General features: G+C 38.3%; 1 protein-coding gene across 2 annotated transcripts in view; it reads left to right on the plus strand.

The window, feature by feature from the left end:
- Nucleotides 1-25,045, plus strand: part of kansl1b (KAT8 regulatory NSL complex subunit 1b) — a 65,238-nt gene that overhangs the window by 33,427 nt on the left and 6,766 nt on the right. For both annotated transcript variants that reach the window (XM_079379746.1, XM_079379745.1), the window contains 6 exons: nt 14,234-14,375; nt 15,653-15,748; nt 18,055-18,167; nt 18,286-18,481; nt 21,537-21,702; nt 24,604-24,786. In XM_079379746.1, coding sequence (XP_079235872.1) covers nt 14,234-14,375; nt 15,653-15,748; nt 18,055-18,167; nt 18,286-18,481; nt 21,537-21,702; nt 24,604-24,786 — 896 coding nt within the window. The remainder of the gene's footprint in view (nt 1-14,233; nt 14,376-15,652; nt 15,749-18,054; nt 18,168-18,285; nt 18,482-21,536; nt 21,703-24,603; nt 24,787-25,045) is intronic.

Consider the following 25,045-nt stretch of genomic DNA (forward strand, 5'->3'; position numbering starts at 1 on the left):
ATTTGTTACTTAATATTTACAGACACTAGTCCATATAGCTTTGTGTACTGACCTACTTTTGATTTATTCATCCAAAATTTGCATATTCCGTGATATTCCACGTTATATAGTAAATTCCATTTTTTTTTGCCTGCCTTCTGAGATTTCCGCATCACGGAAATCATAGGGCCTTACACGTATAGCCATCTTCACTCCGCATTTAAAAGTTCATAGCTTTAATGTTAGAACTATTGTGGGTGCAAAACATCTAGTTAACGCCATCCTACAGTTTGTTGAGCCCTTTTTCTTCTGTGACTATTTATCGAAGAGCTCCTTTAACAGGAACATTACTGACAGCAGGCAATTTGACGTCTGAAAGTGATTGTCTATTGTCTGAATCTGTACAGAAGTGCTGCTTTGATGGCTGTAGCAGCAGTGCTTAACTTCTCTAAGAGGGTTTTACCTCTTATCACGCTGAAGAACGGCAAGGTAAAGGTGCATCTTTCAATTATTTAAGAATTGCATCCTGGCAACCTGTTAATCCTTCTGGCTCATCTGGATTTCTTATGTGCCTGCTAGTTTTTGAACCATTTTTTTTTTTTTTTTCCCCTAGTCTTATTTTAGCCTTTTATATGAGTCATAGTCAACAAGACCTACCACATGTACTTTCCTTAATGCGCTCACACATTAACAATGTACTGATTAAACTGCATTTAGTACCTTGAGCTTGAGAACCTGATGTTCTTTTATCCAGTATGTGGAGATGGTGGTTGTCAAGTTGCTACAGCAGGGCATACAGGTCAGCAAGTGAACATTAGGGCATTGTATTGTCAACAAAGTCACGATATGATACGTGTCCCGATTTGGGACTGCACTAAATTTCACCTCAGCAGAATTTAGTAAAACAGCTGTTTATTAACAAATTGTGAGTGTATATTAGCACCTTTTGTTGTTTTCTCATGGTTTCTGATAGAGCGTTTGGACCTGGAAGCGGACAGTTGACACCTGCATTATGAAGGGCTTCCATAACTTTACCGCATTATAACAATATAGGTAATGGCATAGATTTCATGTTAACATTGGGCACTTCCCACCAGGTACAATTCTGCATCTTGTTTGCATTTTGTTTTTAAGCCTAAATGATAGTGTACTCGTTCTAAGAAATATAGGCCTATATTGTAATTTACTCATACTATGTATTAATAAAATCAGATTTACATTGCTGGTAGGTTATCATAACACTAACACGCTCTCTACATTTAAAAAATAAAACCCATTAGGAACGCTCTTAACTAGTGATCACGCACACATTGTCACACACACAGATAGCATTGTGCACGCATACAGACATTTAGCCATATAGACATTTAGCAATGCGGAATCTTTTTTTATTTTTATTAATTTTATCAATGAAATAACTGCTGAAGAACTACATTATCTTTCTCAGTAACACACTTAGCAGAAATTTCCATGTTGCGCAAGAGTGAAGCTCTGTTTCAGGGGATTACGTCTCTTTATATCAGACAACCCCGGTACCTATTGTAGCCTATTATAGCTACTCTATTCATTTGTTTTTACAAATTTTGCCCTTTTCCACTCTGTTTTAAATGATGTTCTCGTATTCAAGTGAAGCGGGGTCCACTGCTGCGCACTTGCCGTGATATCGATACAGAAACGGCTGTATCGATACTGGAATTGTCAAACCCATGTGATAATACATCTTTGTATCAAACACAGCTCTAGAGAACATCTGTATTACAGATCTAAAACAGATAGTGATTATGGTCAGAATAGCATTTTTATTTTTTTTTACTATTTTTACTATAACTATTGTTATAGTAAACTATATAATTGACTATGACTATTTATATATTGCTCTAGTATATTACACTGTGCATTTAGATTTTCTTACACCTAAATTTAATTTATTTTTTATATATAATATCTTACTATTAACTGGACTGCCAATTGCGATACATTTTTATTCACACTGAAAGATATTTTTCAACATTAATTTGCATGGTAATGGAGAGTGCAGCGTGATGAAGTCATGTGACAATGGTTCTCGCTGAATTAAACAATATGCACGCAGATATTATTATTTTTTTTTTAAGCTGGAGATAGAGCAGGAGTGTACAGGGGATACAGTGCATGCTGTCAGTTCAGTTGCACATAATTGAGTTAAGTGTTTTGTTTACAAATGTTAAGTTTGACAGGCAGGTTTATGCATCAGTTCTGTTTGATTCGCTATAATGAACTTTTCCTAGTTGCTAAAAGTTGGAGCTAATGATGTCTTGATTTAATCAAAGAGTCTGATTGGACGGCAAAGACTAAACATTTACTGATGGTTCAGCTATGTATTACCATTGCTCTGTATATAATGTATTTTGTATCCATATCATTTTTTAGCTTTAGATGTTGAATTATCATTATCGGTTCATTTGGTAGTTTGCTCTTAACCGATAATTGTCACAATTACTCAGTTCAATGTAATTAATCAGGACCCCCCCTCCCCAACATTATTATGGGTGTAAATGTTTGACTTCCCACTCGGGAAGTAATTTCAATCTTAAGAGTTGTGAGCAGATGTGTACAGTATGTGGTTTGCATGTGTCCCACAATAGGCTGAATATTGTAGGTTCTTCTCCCTAGTCATCTTCTCTTTGAGAAACACGTCACAGATCTCTTATGCTAGCATGACATTAAGGCTGTTTTTGCTCTGGTGGTGCAGTCAGTCAGGAGTTCAAACATGCCAAGGAGCAGCGTCACTTTCCCACCCTGATCTCCAAACATCTGGAGCTGCTTACGGAAGAATTGATGGCCCTTGGAAATCTGCACCCACACCCATTGCATAACGCTTCACACTTGTTCTCTCTCTCTCATATACTCACTTGTTCCAACATACTTGCTTTCTTAGCCAGTTTGTTTCCTTCTCTCTCTTTTCCTTTTCTTCTCTTGTTAATTTATGTAAACTCCAGAATTCCACACAGGATTCATTTCTCTCTCAATTCACTGGCTCCTTCCTGTCTGGCACAAGCTCCCATTTACATTCACTTTTCACCAACAAATACAGTTGTATCTTGGCCAACATATAATCTGCACCTTTTACTGGAATCCTGCAGTTTGATTGCATGGAACACAGCTGGGAGGGTCATATTGGCCAAATATATTTACAACATGAGCCCACAAGAGTCAAGGGATATGTAGAAATCTTTTAAAGATAAGAGGTCAAATTCTTCAGTGATCCTGTGGAGCTTTCTCTGGAATTCTGCTAGGTATATTTCTAGATTTATGCCAGTGGATCTCAGCCATTGGAATATGGAGTTTCCATGTCTACTTGCACTTGAATGGACAAAAGCATACAAAAATGTCAAAATACCCATCTTGGCAAGTATCCTTGAAAACAGTGGGTTACGTCTCAAGTGAACTTAAACGGTTGAGAAAGAAATCTGATGTTGATCAATATATTAAACGCATGAATTGTTTTAAAGTGACTGCACCTAATTTACCAGCTGCTGTTGGTGTCCTTTAATGTTAATTAAAAAAAATCACTCCCTGCTCTTGACTGAATTACTTGGCTTTAACAAAGATTAATCTATATTTAGTTAAATTTGATTATTCAGTTTCTGTACTTAAATACCTATAAACCTTAAACCTCTATAATTTGTGTCTTGTTCTATTCATTTATTTGTGCTGTTGCTTGTAATTTGTTCATTTGTTCTTTTTTACTGACTGTTTACTTGTCTTTAATGTTTGATCTTCCTGCTTGTTAGTCTAGTAGTTTGTGCCCTTGAAATTTCAATTGAGAATTTGTAAAGTTTTGCTGCTAATTTTGGTGTCTCATAAGCTTATTTATTAGAATACAAAATAACATGGGTCAAAAGCGATGATAACAACCCCCTTTTTGTGGCAGGGCCAGTGAAAATATTGGAAAGTAAAAATTTGAACCACTTGCCCAACCAAGCCAGTAGAAAAAAAACCTGATGTATTATAATAATACAAGTTCCTATGGAGTTTAAATGTTTTATTTGGATTACTTTTTCAGATCGCACCTCAAAAATATGGCTTCCTCCTGTAGTTAAATAATTTTATGTCATCTTTAGGCCCCTCTGGAAGTTTGCTGAGGCTCCCTCGTTCCTTAGTTGAGAATCATTTAAAGATCTGTTATTGCTGTAGCATAATCATTACATGGTACTCATTTTTGCATTTTCAGGTCAATTCAGGTTGTAAGCTCATGAACTGAGTAATTCAGCTGTGGAGACAGCTTTTTAATCTGACATGCAGAATGCTGTAGTAAACCAGTTTCAGCACTGCACTGACCTCCTCACTGTCTACAAATGAATCTTGAACCGCTTATAGGCCACATGTTTGTTCAAGTCGACTGCAAGTTCAGCATCACCCTGTTTATGCAAGAGTTTACATGCAAGCAGCATCAGTTACAGAAGCTCCAGATGGCTCACTGTTTTCTCTAAACTTCTCTGGAAATATTTGCATGTTTGGGAATATATGTTGCTATCGTCATGTCTGTACTTGTGTAGCTGTGATCAGCTGATCATGACATACTCTGACCTGTAGTTGTACCTGCGGAGATTATTTTCTTAGAGAAACGCCTAAGATTAACACTGTGGGTTTATGAAGTTCATAGTGCTTGGATAAAAGGCGATTGAATGTTTGTTCATCAAGAATGCTCAAATGTTAGTCAAGGTCTGTTTTGATGTAGTTGCTGAAGTTAAACATTAGCACAGCAAACCAACCTTCATTTCTTTTGTTAGCCTCAGGTGCCACTTTGACCCTTTTGTGGCAGAAGCGACAGTCGTTGTGTGTTGTGGTCAACAAGGAAACATGCTTATTATCAGACCCTCTTCTATCAGTACTAACGCCCCCACACATGACTACTTGCGTTATTTACGAGTTCACAGCATTATCTAGCAAGCCACGGCCTCCAGCACACACTGAGAGCGGTGGGGGGATATATGGGAGAGTGTTTGAGCGTATGGTCACTACTGTGGAAATCTGCTGACTTGTAGTAATGTGTTGGGAAAATGGGGGCATAGGCTTCCTGTGTGACCAGTGACCAGGCCCACCATCCACATATGCCACACATACTCGTGTGTAAAAGCCAACTGCTCAGAGTTTATGGGGCATGGCTTATTTAGATGATATCGGTTTAATTAATTATGAAATATAGTGATGAATGTTAACAAGGTGCTGAGAGTACTACAGCCTGCTGTTATTGGTAGTGGAAAACACAGTCAGAGTTGACCTAAATAATGAAATTTGGTGAAATACAGAAATAGACATGATTAAGAATGGTGTAGGATATGCTACTTTGTCTTTTGTACTTTTTAGTCATTGGACGTAATGCTGTTGAATGGGTTTTTCAGCCCTGTACAACTCCCAAACAATACAATAAAAGCTATTTTAAGCGTGCTTAAACACTATATTCATGCTGTAAACTTGGCATGCCTTTTCTTTCTTTTTCTATTCTGTTCTTTTCTCCTTTATCTTGCTCCATGTCTGCCTCCTAACAGTCATGTGACCTTGAAGGGGGCGGGACTCTCTGTCTCTCTTTCTCTCTCATCACATCAAACTCTTTGTTCTCCAGACGACGCCCATATCATGTCTGCGGTAGAGCGGCTCTGTCCCCGGCCTTGAAGCCAACACGCATTCTGCCCTTCACACACTTCACACTTTCTCACAGTGATTACAAATGCAGGGTGCACTAAATATGAGTTGCTTTTTGACTTTTTGCCCAACAGTTTACCCCTCTCCCCCATGGCATCAGCGTCTTTCTGAGCCACCCTAACGCTGTTATTGTGCTTGGAGGCTCAAGGTCGTTGCTATTTGCATGCATGCATGCAGGTGTGTGTATTCAGTCTTCTCGTCTCAGCTGTCTGCGTGTTACCGACGTAATGATCACCGCAGGCTTGATTTCCTGTGTTTTGTTTTGCTCCTCCGCCTCGTTCTGTCATTTCCTGAAAAAGCTGGGTGTGCGTGTATGTATGTGTCAGAGGCAAAGGAGTTTATCATGAAGGCAGTGATCCAGATGAGAGTCCAGCCTGAAAATGCACTTGGTTTGACACTAAAATTGCAGTAGTGATAAAAGTATCCTTTTTATTTATTTATATATGTATATGTATATATGTGTGTGTATATGTATGTGTGTATATATTATATGTATGTATGTGTATATATATATATATATGTATGTATATGTAATAAAGTAGTGTAATTGAAATAATACTCTGCGATAACAAAGGCTGCCAGATGTCTTGAATCACCCAATGTCTTGAATAGCTCTGTTTGAAGAAAAAATAATCAATGATTGGGGTGATTTTAGGTAAGTAAATCAGCATAGAAAATAAACAAATTACAAGCATAGATATAATTTGGTGCGTATGTGTCATTACAGGCACAAATAGATGTAGAAGTGAATTTTATCCAGTGTTCAAGTGCATCTGAGTGGCTCAGTGTGTGTGTATGTCTGTGTATGTATATGTGTGTATGTGTATATTTTTATTTATTTATTATTATTATTATAGATCATAGCACTAGCAACAATAGTAATAGTAGCATATTAATATATAGTAATGATGTAATAGTAATATGTGTGTATGCAGTTTTTAATATTTAATGAGTGATAATGATGACAGAGAGAGAGTTTGGCTTTTGAAATCTGCAGTGTTTATCACAAGCGTTTCATATATCTGTCGTGTCTTGGTACTGTGTGTGTTACTCAGAAATACTCTGTAGTGTTTTCTGACCTTGAGATGGGACGCTCCTGTCCTTCCACCCGTTCCCACTTGAGTTGGGCTGTGATTGTGTCTTCGCTGCAGTGCTAATGTTAGACTTTATCATGGTTTGTTCAGTGCAGAGGTCATAGTCTGTAGGAAACATCAGAGAAAGGTTAAGCAGTTTTACATATTTATGTCCCCCCCCCCCCCCCCTTCTGTTGTTGATCATCCGCTCCGGCTCGCTTCACTTGGGGAGATTTTTGAGTGGTTGCTCTCTGCTTGCAAGTTATTGTTTTAAGCACTACACCGTGTTATCATGTGATGTTCCCGTCGAGTTAAAGAGGAGGTTAGTCATTATTTTTTTTATTTTTTTTAACCAAGAATCAGCATTGCTTGAACCGTTTGTGTACTTTTTCCATTGACAACAACCAAAGCAGCATGTGATTTTTAATTACTTTTATTGACTCGTCAAACACATAATCATGCCCCTAACTCAAAGCATTTGTGTCAGGATAAAATATTTTGATATATTTTATCCTTATTTTTGATATATTTTCCACCACAGCCGGGGAATTAATCTACAAATGACTTACTTATAGTTGTCTCTGCATATTAATCTGGAACGGGAAAAGTATTATTATGTGATGATTATTACACATTATAGTAACATTATAATAATTTATAAAATTATGCACTTGCATCATGAAATCTGAAATTCGGTCGCTATCCTCTTCAGTCCTCTGATTATGAATTGTTTCCAGGTCGTAGATCTGGATTTGGTAGATTTTTGCAACCAAAAATGCCTTGTTCCATTTTGTATCCGAATCAGCTTTATTCGCCAAGTGTGCGCAAACACACAAGGAATTTGTTGTGGTTTTTAAGAAGCTCTTGGTGCATGTATACATACATACATACATATCTGACATGAGAACAAACATTTAAATAAGACATAACAATAATAATAATAATAATAATGTGTAAGAATCTGGAACAGAAGATTTATGTACAGATTTGTGCCTCATTTACTCACTTCTCTCGCTCTCTCTCTCTATATATATATATATATATATACACATACATACACACAGAGAGAGAGAGAGAGCTGTTTAGAAAAATATGCATATTTATTTACAAAGTACTAGGGAGAGAGTCAATAGTTAGAGATGGGGCATGAATTACAGAGCGCAGGTAATAATTCCTGTGTTAGTTGTTTAGGCTGGAGATGGCATGGGGGAAAAAAAATGTTTTTATGCCTAGATGCTCTAGTGCAGAGATCTGTGGCGTCTGCCTTAGGGGAGAAGCGCAAACAGGTCGTGTCCAGGGTGAGAAGGGTCTGTGATGTTACCTGTCCAGGGCTCGCACAATTACTAAATCCCTGGTAGCTCTTCGGGGTAGTGGGGAGAGAACGCAGCCCTGAGGAGCTCCAGTGCTGATGGTGCTGGTGTTGGATGTGAGTTTTCCCAGCCTCACTAGCTGTTGGACGGAGAGCTGCGTCAGTTTATTCTGAAGGGTGTCCGGGATGATGGTGTTGAAGGCGGAGCTGAAGTCAACAAACAGGATCCTTGCATAAGTCCCTGGTTTGTCCAGATGTTGAGGATGAAGTGCAGTCCCATGTTGACTGCATCATCCACAGGCCTGTTTGCTCGGTAAGCAAACTGCAGGGGGTCCAGCAAGGGACCAGTAAAGTCCTTCGGGTGAGCCAACACGAGCCTCTCAAATGACTTCATCACCACAGACGTTAAAGCAACAGGTCTGTAGTCATTAAGTCCTGTGATTTTTGGTTTCTTGGGTACAGGGATGATGGTGGAGCGTTTGAAGCAGGAGGGGACTTCACACAGCTCCAGTGAACTGTTGAAGATCAATGTGAAGATGGATGATAGCTGGACAGCAGAGGCTTTGAGGCAGGTTGGAGAGACACTTGTCTGGGCCGTTGGCTTTCCTTATCTTCTGTTTCCTGAGGACTTTGCTTACATCTTCACAGATCTTGATTACAGGCTGTGAAACAGTAGGGGGGAGGGAGGGGGAAGGTGTTGATGGCTATGTTGTGAGACGGTCAGAGTGGGTGTGGGGTGTCAGACCAGGCTTTTGCATTTCAAATCTACAATAAAACTTATTCAAGTCTTCAGCCAGTTGTTGATTGGCCTCGGTGCTGGGGGGAGGGGTCTTGTAACTGGTGATGGCTTTCAGGCCTTTCCACACTGATTCAGAGTCATTACTTGAAAGCTGTTTTTTTTTTTAGCTTTTCAGAGTAGTTTTTCTTTGCCACTCTTATCTCTCTATTCAGTGTGTATTTGGCCTGTTTGTACAAGGCTTTGTTCCCACTCCTGTGAGCATCCTCTTTGGCCTGGCGAAGCTGTTTGAGTTTTGTACTGAACCAAGGTTTGTCGTTGTTAAATGTTAAATAAGTCCTGGTGGGTACACCCATGTCCTCACAGAAACCAATGTAGGACGTCACTGTGTCATACCCGTTTTCCACCAAAGCAGTTCCAGGTGCTAGTTCAGAGCCAGTGCTATAGCTGGTTCTTAGTTAGTTTGACTGGCGAGCCCTTTAAGAACCGGTTGCTTTTCCACAGGCTAGAGAGCCAATACAGAGCCAGGTCTTACGTCACTGAATACGTTTCATGTTTCGGATCACTAGCGCGGCACAACAGGCATCTGTACAAAGCATCAGCGCCACGCAGATCGATCGATCGATCGGCACACAACACACTAAAGCACCGCGAGAGCGATCCAAAAGCATGAAGAGCCGTCTGCTTTCCAGTCGCTCCCGCAGCACCCCGATATGCCTCGCACCGAACGGTCTGCACAGCGCCGATCTATCCCAGACAAGCCTAAACAAACTATCGGCAATGGGGGACGTTGCGTTGCTATTGATGTTCATGGCTTTGCGAACCTACATCGGCATCCAAACACGGCGCATCAAACGTGTTAGCGTTTAGCTGCTATTTCAAATATGGCGGTCCAATTTTCTGTTCGTCTTGTTGCTCACGGTAACCCCGCCCCCAGCTCCTGACGCAAGCGGTTCTTCCTTCTAGCCCAGCAATGTGGTGGTGCTACTTACGAACCGCTTTTCCTGGTTCGGAGCTGGTGCTTTGGATGTCGAAAAACAAAGAACCGGTTTGAAACTAGGCTCTGGCTCCGAACCAGCACTGGAACTGCCTTGGTGGAAAAGGGGTATCAGTGAGCTCATCCAGATCAGTAGCTGCAGCCTCAAAAACAGCCTCCAATCAGTAAGTTCGAAGCAGGCCTGTAAATCCTGCTCTGCTTCAACAGTCCATCTCTTTACAGTTTTTACTACAGGCTTAGCAGATTTAAGTTTCTGCCTGTAGGCTGGTGGAAGATGAACCAAACAGTGATCAGAGAGTCCCAGTGCTGCACGGGGGACAGAGTGATAAGCATCCTTTAAACCAGTATTAAAGAATGTGACACATCTCGAGGAAATCCTATATATTTCAACCAATTCAATGACTACTTTGAAACTCCTAAAGTGTTTCAAATTTTGTGTGCGATACTGATCAAACGTTCAGCCTATGGTCTGCCTATCATTTTAGTGATAGGAAATTCATATTAAATTCATTAATCAGTGCTGTTGTTCACCTCTAATTGGATTTGTTCGGATATTTTTGGCCCACGTGTGCTGCTTTTTTTATGTTGGTTTAAAATACTGGCATAGTCTTGTTCTGTGTTAAGTATTTGAAGTGTTTTTTGTTCTGTCTTTGTATCCACTCATGTGAATGTGGGCCTTTTCTTATGGTGACCCAGTTGGCAACGAGCTGAAGGTTTCTGGATTATTTGGCCTGTAAATGTTTGGCTGTATTTGGCATTTCAGTTTGTATGTGTGTGTGTGTGACACTTGTCTCTGTAGAGGGCTTGTGATTTTTGTCCTGTTGAACTGTTTCTGTTTTGTGTCAAATAGAGTGTATAATTGTCAAAGTTAGATCAAAACTAAATCTCGGGCCTGGAAAATAGGCTGGGTTTTTGTTATGCTAATTGGCTGGGTTTTTATCACCGGCAGTTTATGTGATGGTTGCAAATGTGGTAGTCCTGTGGGTTTATTGATTTGAATAGTGGGCTTATTTTTAATGTTTAAATTCCCTTGACACATACAGTTTTTTGTTGACGAAAGTGAACAGGAAGTTTGATGGGACAAATTGAAGGGCATTTGAGTGTAGTTAAATGTAATACTGCTTAGTTGTGTTGCATTGTATTAAGTCTACGTAGGCATGGCATGTTATAGCAGGCATGCGACTCATTTGAAGACTTGTGGGTCATTGAGATGTGTCGTAGATCATATTAGCTTATGCAAATTTCCCTTACTCGCACCCAGTCAAGTAGTGGGTGTTGTGCTGACATGACCAGCCTTTGATCTTTATGCACAGTCTCTTGTTTTCATTTTGTGGCCACTTCCTGCTTGTTTCCTGTTTCCTCTGAGGATAACGGGTTGGGAAGCATCTTATCTGTACTCATTCGGTGTCTCTGCACCACAATCGCTCGCTCAGATCAAATTTATTACTCGAATGCATGCATGTTTATTCTCTCTCAAAACACTGTTTCAAAAGCTTTGTTCACTCAGACAAAAAAATCATGTCACATTCCTCCTTGCATGCAAACATGCATGATATTCACTCATGTTCATGCGCTGCCTCTAGTGGCAGCTGTGTGCGTTACATTATTGTGTCAGTCCCTCCCCCACCCTGAACCCATGTGGAAACATTTTGAATGCCCAGAAATACAAAACACTCATCTGAACTGGCAAGAGTGGAAACATGGCATTCCAGTGAAGAGGAAAAAGGCTGGTCACGATGTTTGTAAAGCTTGTTCCAGGGAATCATAGCATGTTTACAGAAGCCTCATTCCTGTCTTTGTCATCCTCTTCAAAATGGATTGTGGTTATTGGTGAAATGTATATGTACATTTTCTGCAAAATCAGTTGTCCAAATATGAAGAGTTATGCATGTACATGGTGTGCTGTTGATGTTTTCAATGTTATTATATCAATAAAAATATATTTATTAATTTTAATTGTTTATTAGTAATATTTTTAATTATATTATGTTGGGAACCAAATAATTGTTGTTCCCTTTGACTTTTTGCATTGTATTTTTTTTTGTCCATAGAATGGATGGGAAGCATAACAAATTGGTTACCAGCATCCTTGAAAATATAAATGACCTTTTTTGGCCATTTTTGCCTTAATTATGGTAGGACAGATCAGAGCTGACAGGAAGCGAAGTGGGAGAGAGTGATGGGGTGGGATCGGGAAAGGTTTTCGAGTCAGGATTCAAACTCGGGACACCCGTAGCGCAATGGCGCTATATTTCTGCGCTCTGCCCATGAGGCTATTGGCGTCGATGATGAAGACAATTTTTTTGGGGGGGTGGGCTATCCCTTTAATGTTAGTAGTATTGTTTTTTTTTTTTTTAGAATGAAACTGAAAGGTTCATTGAAGTGAAGCAGAGCATGATTTTCTCTCGGTGTGTGCAGGCTGTAGCACAGATAAATGCCAGATCTCCGCACGATCACAGATTGTGAGCTCATATCTGGGCCAGTTATCTTCCCAGATTCTCAGTAGGATTACAATTAGGCATGTTCTTGAAGTATCGGTACTTTTGACAAGTTTATTCTATATAATATAATGCAATGCAGTGTTGACGTGGTGTTGGTAGTATGGGTGTGCGATAATGACAAAAAAAGATGTCTAGATATTTTATGGAATTTTGTTGATGACGATAATCCGATGTTATTTTGCTGAGCATGATATTGTGCTGGTACTTTGACAGGTTTAGGACTGCCGTGGACAGCTGACTCCCAAAGCTTTTAATATCCTTCATATTCTGTGCAGTGGTTAGTTTGCAGGAGTAACAGAAATGAACTTTTCCAGTAAGTTTAAATAGATTTTTTACATTTTATGGGTATTTTTACCTTTGGAATGCCTTTGTTTTGTTTGAATTTTTCATTGTCGAAATAGAGCAAAAACAGGAACTTGTCTAAAATGGGAGTCCCTTATTAACTTTTTATCACATTTGCACTCGTGCTGATATTTGGAGAAAAATGTTGCTCTTCCTATAATATTAACTTTATCAGATATATACATTTTTGCCCCCATTATCTTAAAGTTTGGGGGAAATCTAAATGTGTTTTAATAGACTTAATCATGCAGTGAAAGTGTGAACTCTGTGTGCTCGAGTCTAATATGCATCACGTTTGTGTGCACTCTCTGGGTGTTTTTGTTTGATTTTTGCGATTATACTCTATAATGCAAATTGCATATTGTTTAAACAAGAGAACAATATTGCACACCCCTAGTTGCTAGTGCTGACTCAAGTCACACAAGCCCTTTGCTGTGCTGCAATGTGGTTCGTTGACTACATAACTCAATGTCATGTAATTTGAGCAATCATATGTGATGTTATTGACAACCAATGACATTCAGCGGCCACAAATAAATCCCTTTGTCCTGCCCAGTGCGGCTCTAACATTCGTGCACAGTGAAGAGGCTGGATTGTCGTGTGTGAGCTTGGCAAGCGGTGATGCCTGCTGCTTTTCTCCCATTGAAAACAAACTAGGAACTTGTAATTAGTGTAAAATTACCTTAAAAAGTTTGTTTCTGTGTACATCTGGGACTGAAGCCCACAGAATAAAAACACAAAAATCCTAAATGTTGAGAATGAGAGTCTATTGACTGATATTCTCTCGGGTGAAAAGGAGAGTGAGGCTTCAGACAAGCCTTTGTTGTTGTCAAGCTCCTCTGAAGCAGATCTGAGTGTAATTCCAGCCTATAAAAGGACTGTTAGAAGAAAACACAAAAAGTAGTAATAAGTGAGTGTTTCTGTCTTCAGTACACTTTTTAGTTCTCTTCTCGTCATTCTTCTCTGTGGTTACAGTGATGCTTTTCCTTTTTCCCTTCGCTTTTATCTCTTAAGTCTTTCTCACTCAGATTCAGGGAAATCTTGAGTCATGTTCTTGTACTTCAGATGAAAAAGGAGATGTTTATTTCTCGTGTTTTGCAATCTTTTTATTTTCGGTAATGTGCACTGGTTTTAACTGGTTTATGTTGCCTCACTGCAAGAGCTGAGAGAGCAGGGGTTATGCAAGAATGTACTGGGGATAATGTAAAGAGGTCAGAGGTCAGTTCAGTGCATTTTTGACAGTGCATTTTTACATTTTTGTGACGTTTAAAGGAAGCAAGTTGAGTGTTTTTATGGGAAAAGGCTCATGGCCTGTGTCAAGTGGTTTGCTAAATTCTCTCGCACACAAACGTCTAGAGGAAGCTTTGGATGGAACTGATGTTCTTGGTTAACTTCCTGTCAGCTTTTGTTTCTCGATTTTGCTTTCACACTTCCATGTCACTATGTGCTGTGCGATTATCAGCAGACAAAGGTTACTCAATGTTTCTCACTCCACGTCATTATACCTTAAAAAAAAACTAACTATGAAGACAGCTATTTCCTAAAACATGAATGAACATGAATAAAGTCTTGCTGTGAACTGTAACCAGTATATTTCTGTGTGTTTTCCAGATGTAGGAGAGCAGAAGGCCGTTATGCCGTTGACCGAGCTGCCATCATCAGTCACTGGAACTGGCTGCAGGCCCAAGTCTCAGATCTGGAGTACCGTATACGCCAACAGACCGACATTTACAGACAGATCCGCTCCAGCAAGGTGTGCACATTCACTTTGTTCACTTTGTGCTGTTTACTGGTGTAGTTTAAGTTTTAACCCAGCAGAGGTGGCGTCTGCCGCTAGTAACTTGGCAACGGGGGTGCTCTCTCGTGTTCCCGTGGTGAGGCAAACTCTTGTGGGATCGTTGTTTCGTATTTATTTTGCTCACTTTTTGTTTTAAAGTAACACTTTTACAGCTTGTTTTCCTTGTGTGATTTAAACACAAACAGATCATTTGGAGAATAGCATCATTATTCAGCACTATTCATCTGAAATGATGGCTTTACATGAAATGTTGAAATTGTTGATATGTTTTGGTTGATCTCATAAACCAGTTTTCAGGATATTTTGAATATTAACTGTTTAAGTTGTAATTTCACAGTATTACTGTTTTAACTTAATCAAATAATTGCAACATTGCTGAGCAAAAGAGACTTCTTTCGAAAAAGAAAAACTTGCATACAGGCGCACTTTTTTCTATACATTTATCAGGGTTTTTAATATGTGATTTGCATGAGAAGTATTGATAAATGTAATATTGACTGTAAAAAAAAAAAAAACCTTGTTTCTATTATTTTCTAGAGAACAAAAACATTTTTTTTTTAAGTATCTTTCTCTTCAAACAGAGAAAAACAGAAACATTGTGAAATTACAATTTAAAACAAGTTTTCTATTTTATTATACTTTATAATTTATTCCTCTGACGCAAAGCTAAATTTTCAGCATCATTACTCCAGTTTTCAGTGTCACATGATCCTTCAGAAATCATTCTCATTTATCATCAATATACTGATTTAGTTGTGCTGCTTAATTTGAAATTTTTTTGGAACCTGTGATACTTTTTTCAGGATTCTTTGAATAAAAACAAAAACAAAACCCAGCACATTCAAAATAGAAATATTTTCTAACTGTCACTTTTTATCAATTTAACACATCCTTGCTGAATTAAAGTATGAATTTCTTTAAATAAAAAAAAATAAATAAATAAAAATTACTGATCCCAAACTTTTGAACGGCTTTGTGTGTGTGTAAAATGCACAGATTCTTATCTCAAAAATAGTTTATTTAAATGAAGAGCATAACACATTAGCATCAGATTGCAGATCTTCTGTTGCTTGTTACTGCAGATAAATGTTTGCTCTGCTGTCTCTGCAGTGAGGAACTTGTTTTTAGAAAATCTAAAAGAGAAAGTTTGAGAGGATTTTTGTGACGGGAGCGAAAACTTTGGCTGTCTCCAGGTTCTGGTCTATAATTTGTATGTGTTTGTGCCTTGGTAGGGCTCTGTTGTTCTTGGGGAGAGCTCAGTGTGTGAATCAGTACCAGAAGACAACAGTGACTCAAGGACAGAGACCATTACCTGCCCTGTCCCACGGGTAAGACCAGGAGCACAGACCCATGACCACACTGAAAAACACCAAACAAACTACTACAGTCAGTCTAGTCCTGAACTCAGTCTAAACTATCATGTAAGACCAATGCATGTGTTGTTTTCTCTTACACCATATTATAAGTAATCAGTTACAGGGCTCGCAAAATCGCTAGCCCGACGTCCCGGGGCTATTGTGTTTTCCAGTCGGGCTACCAAAATGTATCTCTGCCCTGCTCGACGGGCTATCTTAAATACAGGGCTCCCACGCAGTGTTCCCTCTAAGCTGAGCATTCTTCTTCCGCCGCGGCCGTGCAGAAGAAATAATGTGCCTCATGCACACAAATTAGTTGGGAAGCCTTGATTGAATCCCGCCAGTAAAAGGGAAAGAATATCAATGCTCGGGCAAACCGCTATAGAGCTGATGTCACGACAGAGTTAGAGCCGGTGAATGCAGTTTACAGGTTTAAAAGAAAGAGAACCATATGCACCAAATGAGTCGCTGTAGAAACTGAATACTTCAATGGTTGCGGTGCGCTCAACACGAGAGACAACGCAAACGCAATGACGTGTGAAATAAAACATCCTCATGTATTAAAGAAGAGTGGCTAGATTAAGTGCTGGAAATAACGGAGGATGGGCAAAGAACGGTAATAAAACTCTGAAACATGTACAGTCGCACACAAGAGTATTGTACAAACTGTACTTCATAACAATGTTTAGACAGCTATAGAAGAATTCATGTTCACGGTTTTTTTTTATGTTTAACTTACAGATCTCAGCTTAAGTTTAGCTTCAGTTTCTATTCTATTCTATCAGTTTAAATAGTTTGTTTTGATAATATATTATGTTAGGGCTATTTTATAAACCTGATAAATAATTGACCTTGTTTTTGAGTCTTTGACTTTGAGTCTCTTGCTCATCAAGGCTGTATTCATTTCAAAAATACAGAAAAAAACAGTGATATAGTGAAATATTGCAATTTCTAATATTGGTTTCCTATTTTAATACCTATACTATAAAATGTCATTTATTCCTGTGATCCAAGCTGGATTTTCAGCATCATTACTCCAGTCTTCAGTGTCCCATGATCCTTCAGAAATCATTCTAATATGCTGATTTATTATCACTGTTGAAACTGTTGTGCTGCTTCATATTTATTTGGAACCTGTTACTTTTTTCTTTGATTCTTTGATTAATAAAAAGTTTAAAAGAACAGCATTTATTAAAAATTGAAACAATAACATTGTTTTCTAACAATAGAAGTCTTTACTATCTATTTTATCCCTTTAACACATCCTTGCTGAATAAAGTTAATGTAACTTTCTTTAAACTTTTTTGAAGTATCTTTAAAAAAGAAAAAAAAATTCTGACCCCAAACTTTTGAAGTTTGTATTGTAACAAAATCTCTATTTTGACTAAACACTGTTGTTTTTAACTTTTTATTTATTTTTTAAATATCACTGGTCCCAAAAAATACAGTATAAAAAAAAAAAAAGCAGTACAACTGTTTCCAACATTGATTAAAAATCAGCATATTAGAATGACTTCTAAAGGATCATGTGACTCTGAAAATACTGCTTTGCTTCACAGGAATTAATTACATTTTAAAGTATATAAAAATAGAAAACATTTATTTTAAATTGCAATAATATTTCACTATTATTTTGTGAAATAATATTCAGTATTTTTTATCAAATAGATACAGCCTTGATGAGCATAAGAAACTTCTTTTAAAAAATGTATTTTCAAGGGTCAAATCAAAGTTTTAAATGTTAAATGGTATTAGAAATAATTTTTCAAATTGCCTTAAATAGATTTTTAAGAATTCTGCAGATAAAATAAAACACTTTCCTTGATATTAGTTGATATTTGTGTATTGAAAATGTTTTTGATGGACATTTTATGGTATTTATTTTATTTGGGCGAGTTAAATTAATTTTCGGGCTACCAAAATCTGAAGAGTACCTGCCCGAAGCGCTACCAGAGATTTAGAAATTTTGCGAGCCCTGAGTTATCTATAATAAAAGACCCATTAGTGTGTTTAATTCCCACACTAACAGATAAAGCGCTCATGATACAGGCCCACGCATAGCCTGAGAGAATGCTGGGATTGTTGAGCGAGAGAATTGAGAAGAGGGGCTACAAACACTTGGTCCTTTTGTTTGTCGTATGCAAAGCACTGCTGACCTTTTCATCCATTCAGAGTAGTGAAGAAATTCAGCAAGAACCATTCAACTCATCCAGACCAACACAGGGGCAAAATTGGTGGGATGTCCTTTCCCACATCACATTTGTTTTTTGTGTTTATAGGAGCATGATACTGTTGGAGTGGAAACGTCTGTATCATCCAATGGTATCGTCACAGAAACAGGCTTGAGGAAAAGCTGTGGTCCTGTGAGACCGGTCAATGGTGTTATCAACAGGTATGAAATATCATATATCATTGAAATGTGCATTCATTCTTTTCTCCCCCTCATTGAAAAGGAGAAATATCACTTTTATTGTCATGTTCATTCAAGATGATTTCTTCTCCTCATTCAGCTTACGGCCCGGTTCCCCTGTCACCTTGGACCCAAACGAGCAGAGCCGCTCTGAGTCCCAGCAGAAGCTGGAGATGGGCCCTCAGGCTTCCCCTGCACACGACAACACATGCGTGGGGGCCCGCACGCGTCCTCTGCTCTCATGCAGGAAACGCAGAGTCCTCCGGCCTGGCTCGCTCACCAGTCTCAATCGTAAGGTAAGGAGAATCATGTTCCTTTTCAAGATCAAGAGGTTGGTGGTTTTCAGCAGAAAGGGCTGTTTAGTTGCACTAAAACTGTTCACTAATGACAATATCTTTTTTTTTTACTCTCCTTTTAGTCTCTGAATAAAAAGACAAATTTTTTGCAACGAGACAAGTCGGTGAAGGTCACTAGGTATGAAAGTAGCGAGCGATAGGTGTGTGAGGCGGCAGAAACGAGCTCTTTCAGTGTCACCAGTGGAAGTGTTTTACTCGAGATGCAGTGAGCTCCTTAAGGTCCCAGTGGGCTTCTTGCAAAGGTTACAGATTAAATAGAAGCAGTGTTACAGAGATCACAGTACTGCTCCAGAACGGTCACTGCTGTCATTTAATGTGTTTCAAGTTGCTGTGAATGACACATGGTTGACTAAAGCAAGTTTTTATCCTTCAAATATGATAATTACCTTACAAGGGAAAGAAATTGTTGCATATCTTGCATCTTGGGATGCAAATATTTTCAAGAATAATTTGTCATATCTTTAGTACAATTGTGTGTGTGTGTGTGTGTGTGTGTGTAAAAGTATTATTGGCATTGTACTAAAGATATGGTTATTCTTGAAGATATGTACATGCAACTAGAGAGACATGCAATAAATACATATTTTAAAGCTATTTTATTATTCATGTTAACTTTTGTTAAAAATGTTCAATATAGTGATTCATTTTGTGATTTGTCAGTCTTTAGAAAGCAGAAAATCATATTTAAAGCCTCAGTAATATCCTATTAATGGTTTCCCGTGTGGAGTTTGATGGATTTGTCATATAATATTTAATGTTTTTGAACTTGGACATTTTCAACCCTGTTTGATGTTTATTTTATAGGATCAGGATTTTGGTTGAGTGGTGTCTCTATGTGAAATAGAAACCAAGTGGCTGTAAAAAATATGGTTTGGGTGGTTAGGACAGAAACTTGGATTTACACGAGACAACTTTTATCATTCATCACCCCATGCCTGGTTAGGACATGGTGTAACAGTTAGGCAGCTGTCCTCTGAATGATGCAACAGTGTCTGCCATCTTCATAAGATGGCTACAAAGACTCAGCACTTCTTTTACAGATCTATTTGCTCTCTGAACAGCCTTTAAAACTCAATTTCTCCCATAACACAGGCTCACTGTGAGCGAGAATGCGCAGGCATGTGCTAAAACAATAAGCGCAACCCCAGTCGAGCTCAGCTCCATTACAAATAACAGCGCTTGGATGTCATTCAGAGACAACGCTCTTGAAATGTTATGAGAAATGTGTCATCAGTGTACTAACAGCCAAATTCACTCACACTGCCAGTTATAAACTACCTGCTAACCGATGTACTATCCTATCCTAAATTTATGGCCGGCACTCCAGATGAATGCTGCCCCAGTTAAATGCAGAAGCTCAATAGCTTTTCAAATTTCCACCATTATGTTTGAACAAGGACAGATAGAACTAATAGCTTATTAGCTGAATCTCTTTTTCTGCTTTATTAAAAGCGACTGCATGTTTTATTTTTTATATATATATATCTAATTTCTGTTTTAAATGTTAAGCAGTCTGCTTTTTAAAGCTGTATTGTATATAATCGGACCTTTAATTACATCCCAAAAATGTATTAATTTAAGCTACAGATTACAATTTGAATATCGTCTGTTTAAAAGTGCAGCTATACAGAACTGTTCACAATATAGCTTTTATCTGTAAGTTCAATAGTTTAGTTTAACTTGCACATAAAAGCTTTGTTAGATCTTTAGTTGACTTGTTTCGATATTTACAAAATGGATCTGGAAACACTTGGCAGAATTTGCATTTCAGTGCACAGAAACCAGTTCAGTTCTGTAATTCCAGGTGTTTTGTGTGTGATTGCAGTGATGATGGTTTCTGTATGAACTGTCCTGTTTTAATGCGAAGCACTCTTGTTTGAATAGGCTCGGAAAAACTGGGCACAGTTGCCAATAGCAACCCGTTCTCTCTTTCTCTCCGGTGCTGTGCTCTGGGTGAATGACACGAGCACATGAGCGCTAGGGAACCTGCCACATGCAAAACTGGGTCAGCAGCTCAGGATCCGTGTGTGGTCATCAGCTGCAGAGATTTGTGTGAGAGCATCAGGTTGGAAGGGTTTACTCAAGTAAATGTAGACATAGGGAAAGGCTGATCACTGCCAGATATACATTTTGGATGCTGGTGCACCAGAGATGTTGGTTCACAAAAAGCAAGATCACAGTGGAAGGCACATGAAAGACTGGATTATTAGTTTTTTTTAGATGAATAAAAAGCATATTTGATGACTCTCCATGCATGCTGTTTTTTTTTAATTATTTCTTGTTTTTGTTTTCTGAGCACAAAGAGAAATGTCATGTTTTTTTTAATAGTATATATTCAGACCCCTATCACCATTATCATTATTGAAAAATGTTCACGGAAGTCATGTCACATGAATTGAAATGTTTTAGTGTCAGTAAATATTTCTGTGTTTGTTTGTATCTATATATGCATTATTATGTGTTAAGAAATTATGAGAGTTCAAAAGTGGCACTTTACAATAAGGTTCTATTAACTATATTTGATGGAAAACATTTGTTATAGTGTTAATCTGTTAAACGGTAGTTAATAAAAATATAACTGTTCATCGTTAGTCCATGTTAGCTCAGGTCCTTTCAATAACATTCACTTTAATAATTTATTAGTAAATGATGAAATCAACATTAACTAAGATTAATAAATGCTCTTATTCCTCTGTTAGTCTTCTACTACTGCTACTACTTCATCTTAATGTTGAAAACAGCTGTTATATTATAATAGTTTTGTGGAAATGGTAATGCATTTTTTTCACTATTCTTTGATCAATTCAATGTGTCCTTTCTCCATAAGTATTAGATTCATTAAAAAAAAAGAACTGTAGTATACATTGAATATTCTTTTGTGCAGTCATGAATCAATGCAGGGCTTTGTTTCTTTTCTTTTTTTTATTTCATACGGTTTAATTTTTCACCATTCATAATCTACACTATCTTCTGTGCTTGTCATTCTCTCTGTCAGGCTCAGAGGTCAGTGACTCCTCGCTGTGGCTGTGAGCTGAACGCTCAGTGTGTGATGTGCAGTGGACGTGCTCTCCCTCCTGCAGACACCCAGCACCAGCTCCCTCTACTGGACAGACTGGCACAGTTCGACCCCTGCGTTCACCCCATCCTCTCCTTTACAGACGGTGAGGACACAACCCTGTCCTTTAATTGCTTGTTTCTCTCATTCTTTCCGTTATGCACTCATGTATGTAGACAAAAACAGTGACAGCATCAAGGCCTGGGTATACTAAACTTTCCTTGTTTTGCTCCGTCTCACGCACAGTCTCATCCGCACAGCTTTCAAAGTATTTTCAAATGGACATGGACGAGTTCGATACATGCTCAGTACCGCTTAGTAGACTCGTTCAGTCTCAGCATTCACCTTGCACCTTCGCTGTTGTATGCTTACCATTCATGCGGTCACAAAATTGGGCTGCAAGCTTGTGTGGACATCCACGGACACTTCTGATGACGACGGTTGCATTATGTGGACCGTCGTGTAACACGGGTGCCTGAAGTATACTTTGGTCTTCACACTAGTGTTGGCAAAAGTACCGACCGCAATACCATTCGGTACTGAAATTTTAAAAACGTCCGTTTCCCGCTAAGATTTGACCGCTGTTGAGCAGATTCTTAAACGCCGCTGATTGGTCATTGTGTTCACGCACTCAACAGATACATCTGTGATTGGCTTCAATGATCATCGCTTCACACTCTTCACAGAGCGCTTCATTGATCATTGAAGCCAATCACAGATGTATCTGTTGAACGCGTGAACACAAGGTTGAGGAGTACTAATGAAGTTTTTTTGTTTTTTTTTTACTGCATAACAACTAAGTGTTAATTTAAGTGTTAATTATTCTGGATCTGGCTATTGCACCTCTTAAAATAACCTGCAGGCTGCTCTGGGTTTAGAGCAGGTCAATAGTGCCGAGATCTCAGAACAGTTTTTGCTTTTCATGTCTGAGAGTTCAGTAACATTGGATTTGAGGAGCTGATCTTAGTTCAGCAGTCCTTCCCTGTGCTGGTCAGATTAGCTGATCAAGCATTCGTCTGCCTGACCTTTGCAGTGATAACCATTTTAAAGAGCAGTGCAATCTGACTCTGACTAAGCGTGCCAGTAGCAGCAAGCTTAGTCAGACTAGCTGAGAGAGAGGCGTATTTTCCCTCATTAATATGAACCAGTTGTCCTCTCTAATCTGGTGTCTGTTGTGCAAATGAATGATGGGCGTAGAAGAGGCAGGTGACACCGTGGTTGAAACTCGAGTAGATGGAGGGGAAAAAAGGAAGAGGAACCTGGTTACAATGAATACTAGAGTCGAGCTCTGATGCCCTCTGCTGGAGTTTTTACTCATGACAGTTTGTGCCACTGATTCAGGTGTTTACAGAGTATTAGGTCATCACTATTCACATTAGTACAGTAGCAAAAGGAAGAAAAATCTTTTTGAATGAGATTTGTCAAATGGTGATGGTTATGAAGTTATTGTCCTCTTATGTCTGTCATACACATTTTCATTCATACCTTTTGATTTCTTTTTAATTGTTTAAATGTATTATTGGCAACACTTTTTTTTAGCAATGCCATTTTTACACATTACATATGCTTACTACAGTAAAACAGAAAACTATGCAGAATAACCTGCAGTTACTCCTAAAACAAACCTAATCCTAAGAGATTCAAGATTTTTTTTTATTTGTCACATACACAATTATACAGAGTATAACCAGCAGTGAAATGTAGGTAAAACCTAACCTTATAAGTATGTTGTTAATAATCAGTTAAACGGTACTTAAATGTAGGGATGCAACGATACCATTTTTTCCGATCCGATACCAGTGCCTCCTTTTTTCTCTTTTTTTTTAAATCAATGTACAATTTCTATACCTCAGTGTGTTGACCTGATCATCACTGTTTTTTGTGTTAAACACAATCTACTAAATATAGACCTTCATTTTAATGTAAAATAACAAATGAAAAAATATATCATCTATGACAAAAATACTATTATAAACTAGGTTAGTGGATCATTTAGCAGCAAAAGTTATTCTCGAAAAATCAGTGCACAATTTTATAAAATCTAAACATTTAGTGAAATAACATTATTTAGTGGTGAACAAATAAAAGTGAATAAGTGTAGGACTAAATCTGGTAAAATGTTACACGCTGCTCTTTGTATTTTTGTAAAATACATTAATGAAAACAAGTAAATGTATTTATATAAATATAAACTATGAATGGAGGATGACAAACAGAGGCAGCGGAGAGAAGTGTTTGTGAGAACTTGAGTTTAACGATTTAAATATTCATCTGTACCTCACATTAAACCATGAAACAGCTTCAGAATATTGGACTTTGTCTTTATGGTGCTTTATAATGTCTTTGTTCTTTTGTGGGGCTTAACAATAACAGAGTAATATAAGCACAATATAGAATTTGAATCGATACCCTTTTAACAGGGCACCTTAAAAGTAACCTTAATGGCTATTATTTCTTTCTTTTTTTTATCAATATTTGAAGCACTTTGAATTTACACTTTGAGTTGTGTATGAAATATGATGCGTTTAATGAACTTGCCTAAAGTTATAATGCATTCTTTTAAATGCATTGTAAATCAGTTTGGATGACAGGTAATTAAATGTAAATGCTTGTGTCTGAATACCAATCCCATTTCACCCTTTTTTCTTCCCCCCATAATTGCCTGACCTCTTATTGCTGTTTCTGGCCCTTCAATGAAAATTGCATTTAAGAAAAAAAAAAATCCCATGGAAGTCTTAAAGCCAGCTTGAACCGATTTTACTTTCAGTATCTGATGTTTTTCAAAGTGAAACAGGATATTCAACAAGGGGACTGTTATGCAAGTCTATCAGGAATTGAAAAATGACTAAACTTGATGTCTGCCAGGTGTTTTGGAGATGGAGAAAGTTATTACATTTTGATGACCGATTAGGAAGAGGAACAGATGACATGATCTACCTGGAAGCCTGGGAATCTGACAATGCAAGACCACGTTTCAGATGATAAACACTGTCGTCTTCTCTCTCAGATGTGATGATGAATCTCCATATGCAGCGTGTGCTGAAGGGACACTGGCAGAATCGTCCTCTGGAGAAGATCAAGCCCATCAAGAAGATCTCGCTCAAGCACAAGTTGTGTTTGGGTAGCCGCATCTCAGACCCATCATCCAAAGACAAACACAAGCTCGCCAACTCACTCCTCTCCACAGTCCGTAAGTGTGAAAAGGACTACTAGAGACACCAAAACACCATTTATTTGCCTTAAAGGGCTTTTATTAAAATTGAAAATGGAAAGGAAATAGGAAAAATTAAGGGAGCTAGAGTCAAACCTGTGTGCCCTGCATGAGCACCGTGGCTCAGAATGTCTGTATCATGCACGCTAGCATCTAGGTCACGGCTCTGGCAGTATACAAAAATTCCTCAGCATCTGAAATGTCAGGAGCTGAGTTTTCTGTAATGGAGAAATTCTCA

The sequence above is a fragment of the Barbus barbus genome (assembly GCF_936440315.1).
Source record: "Barbus barbus genome assembly, chromosome: 3".
Lineage (NCBI taxonomy): Eukaryota > Metazoa > Chordata > Actinopteri > Cypriniformes > Cyprinidae > Barbus > Barbus barbus.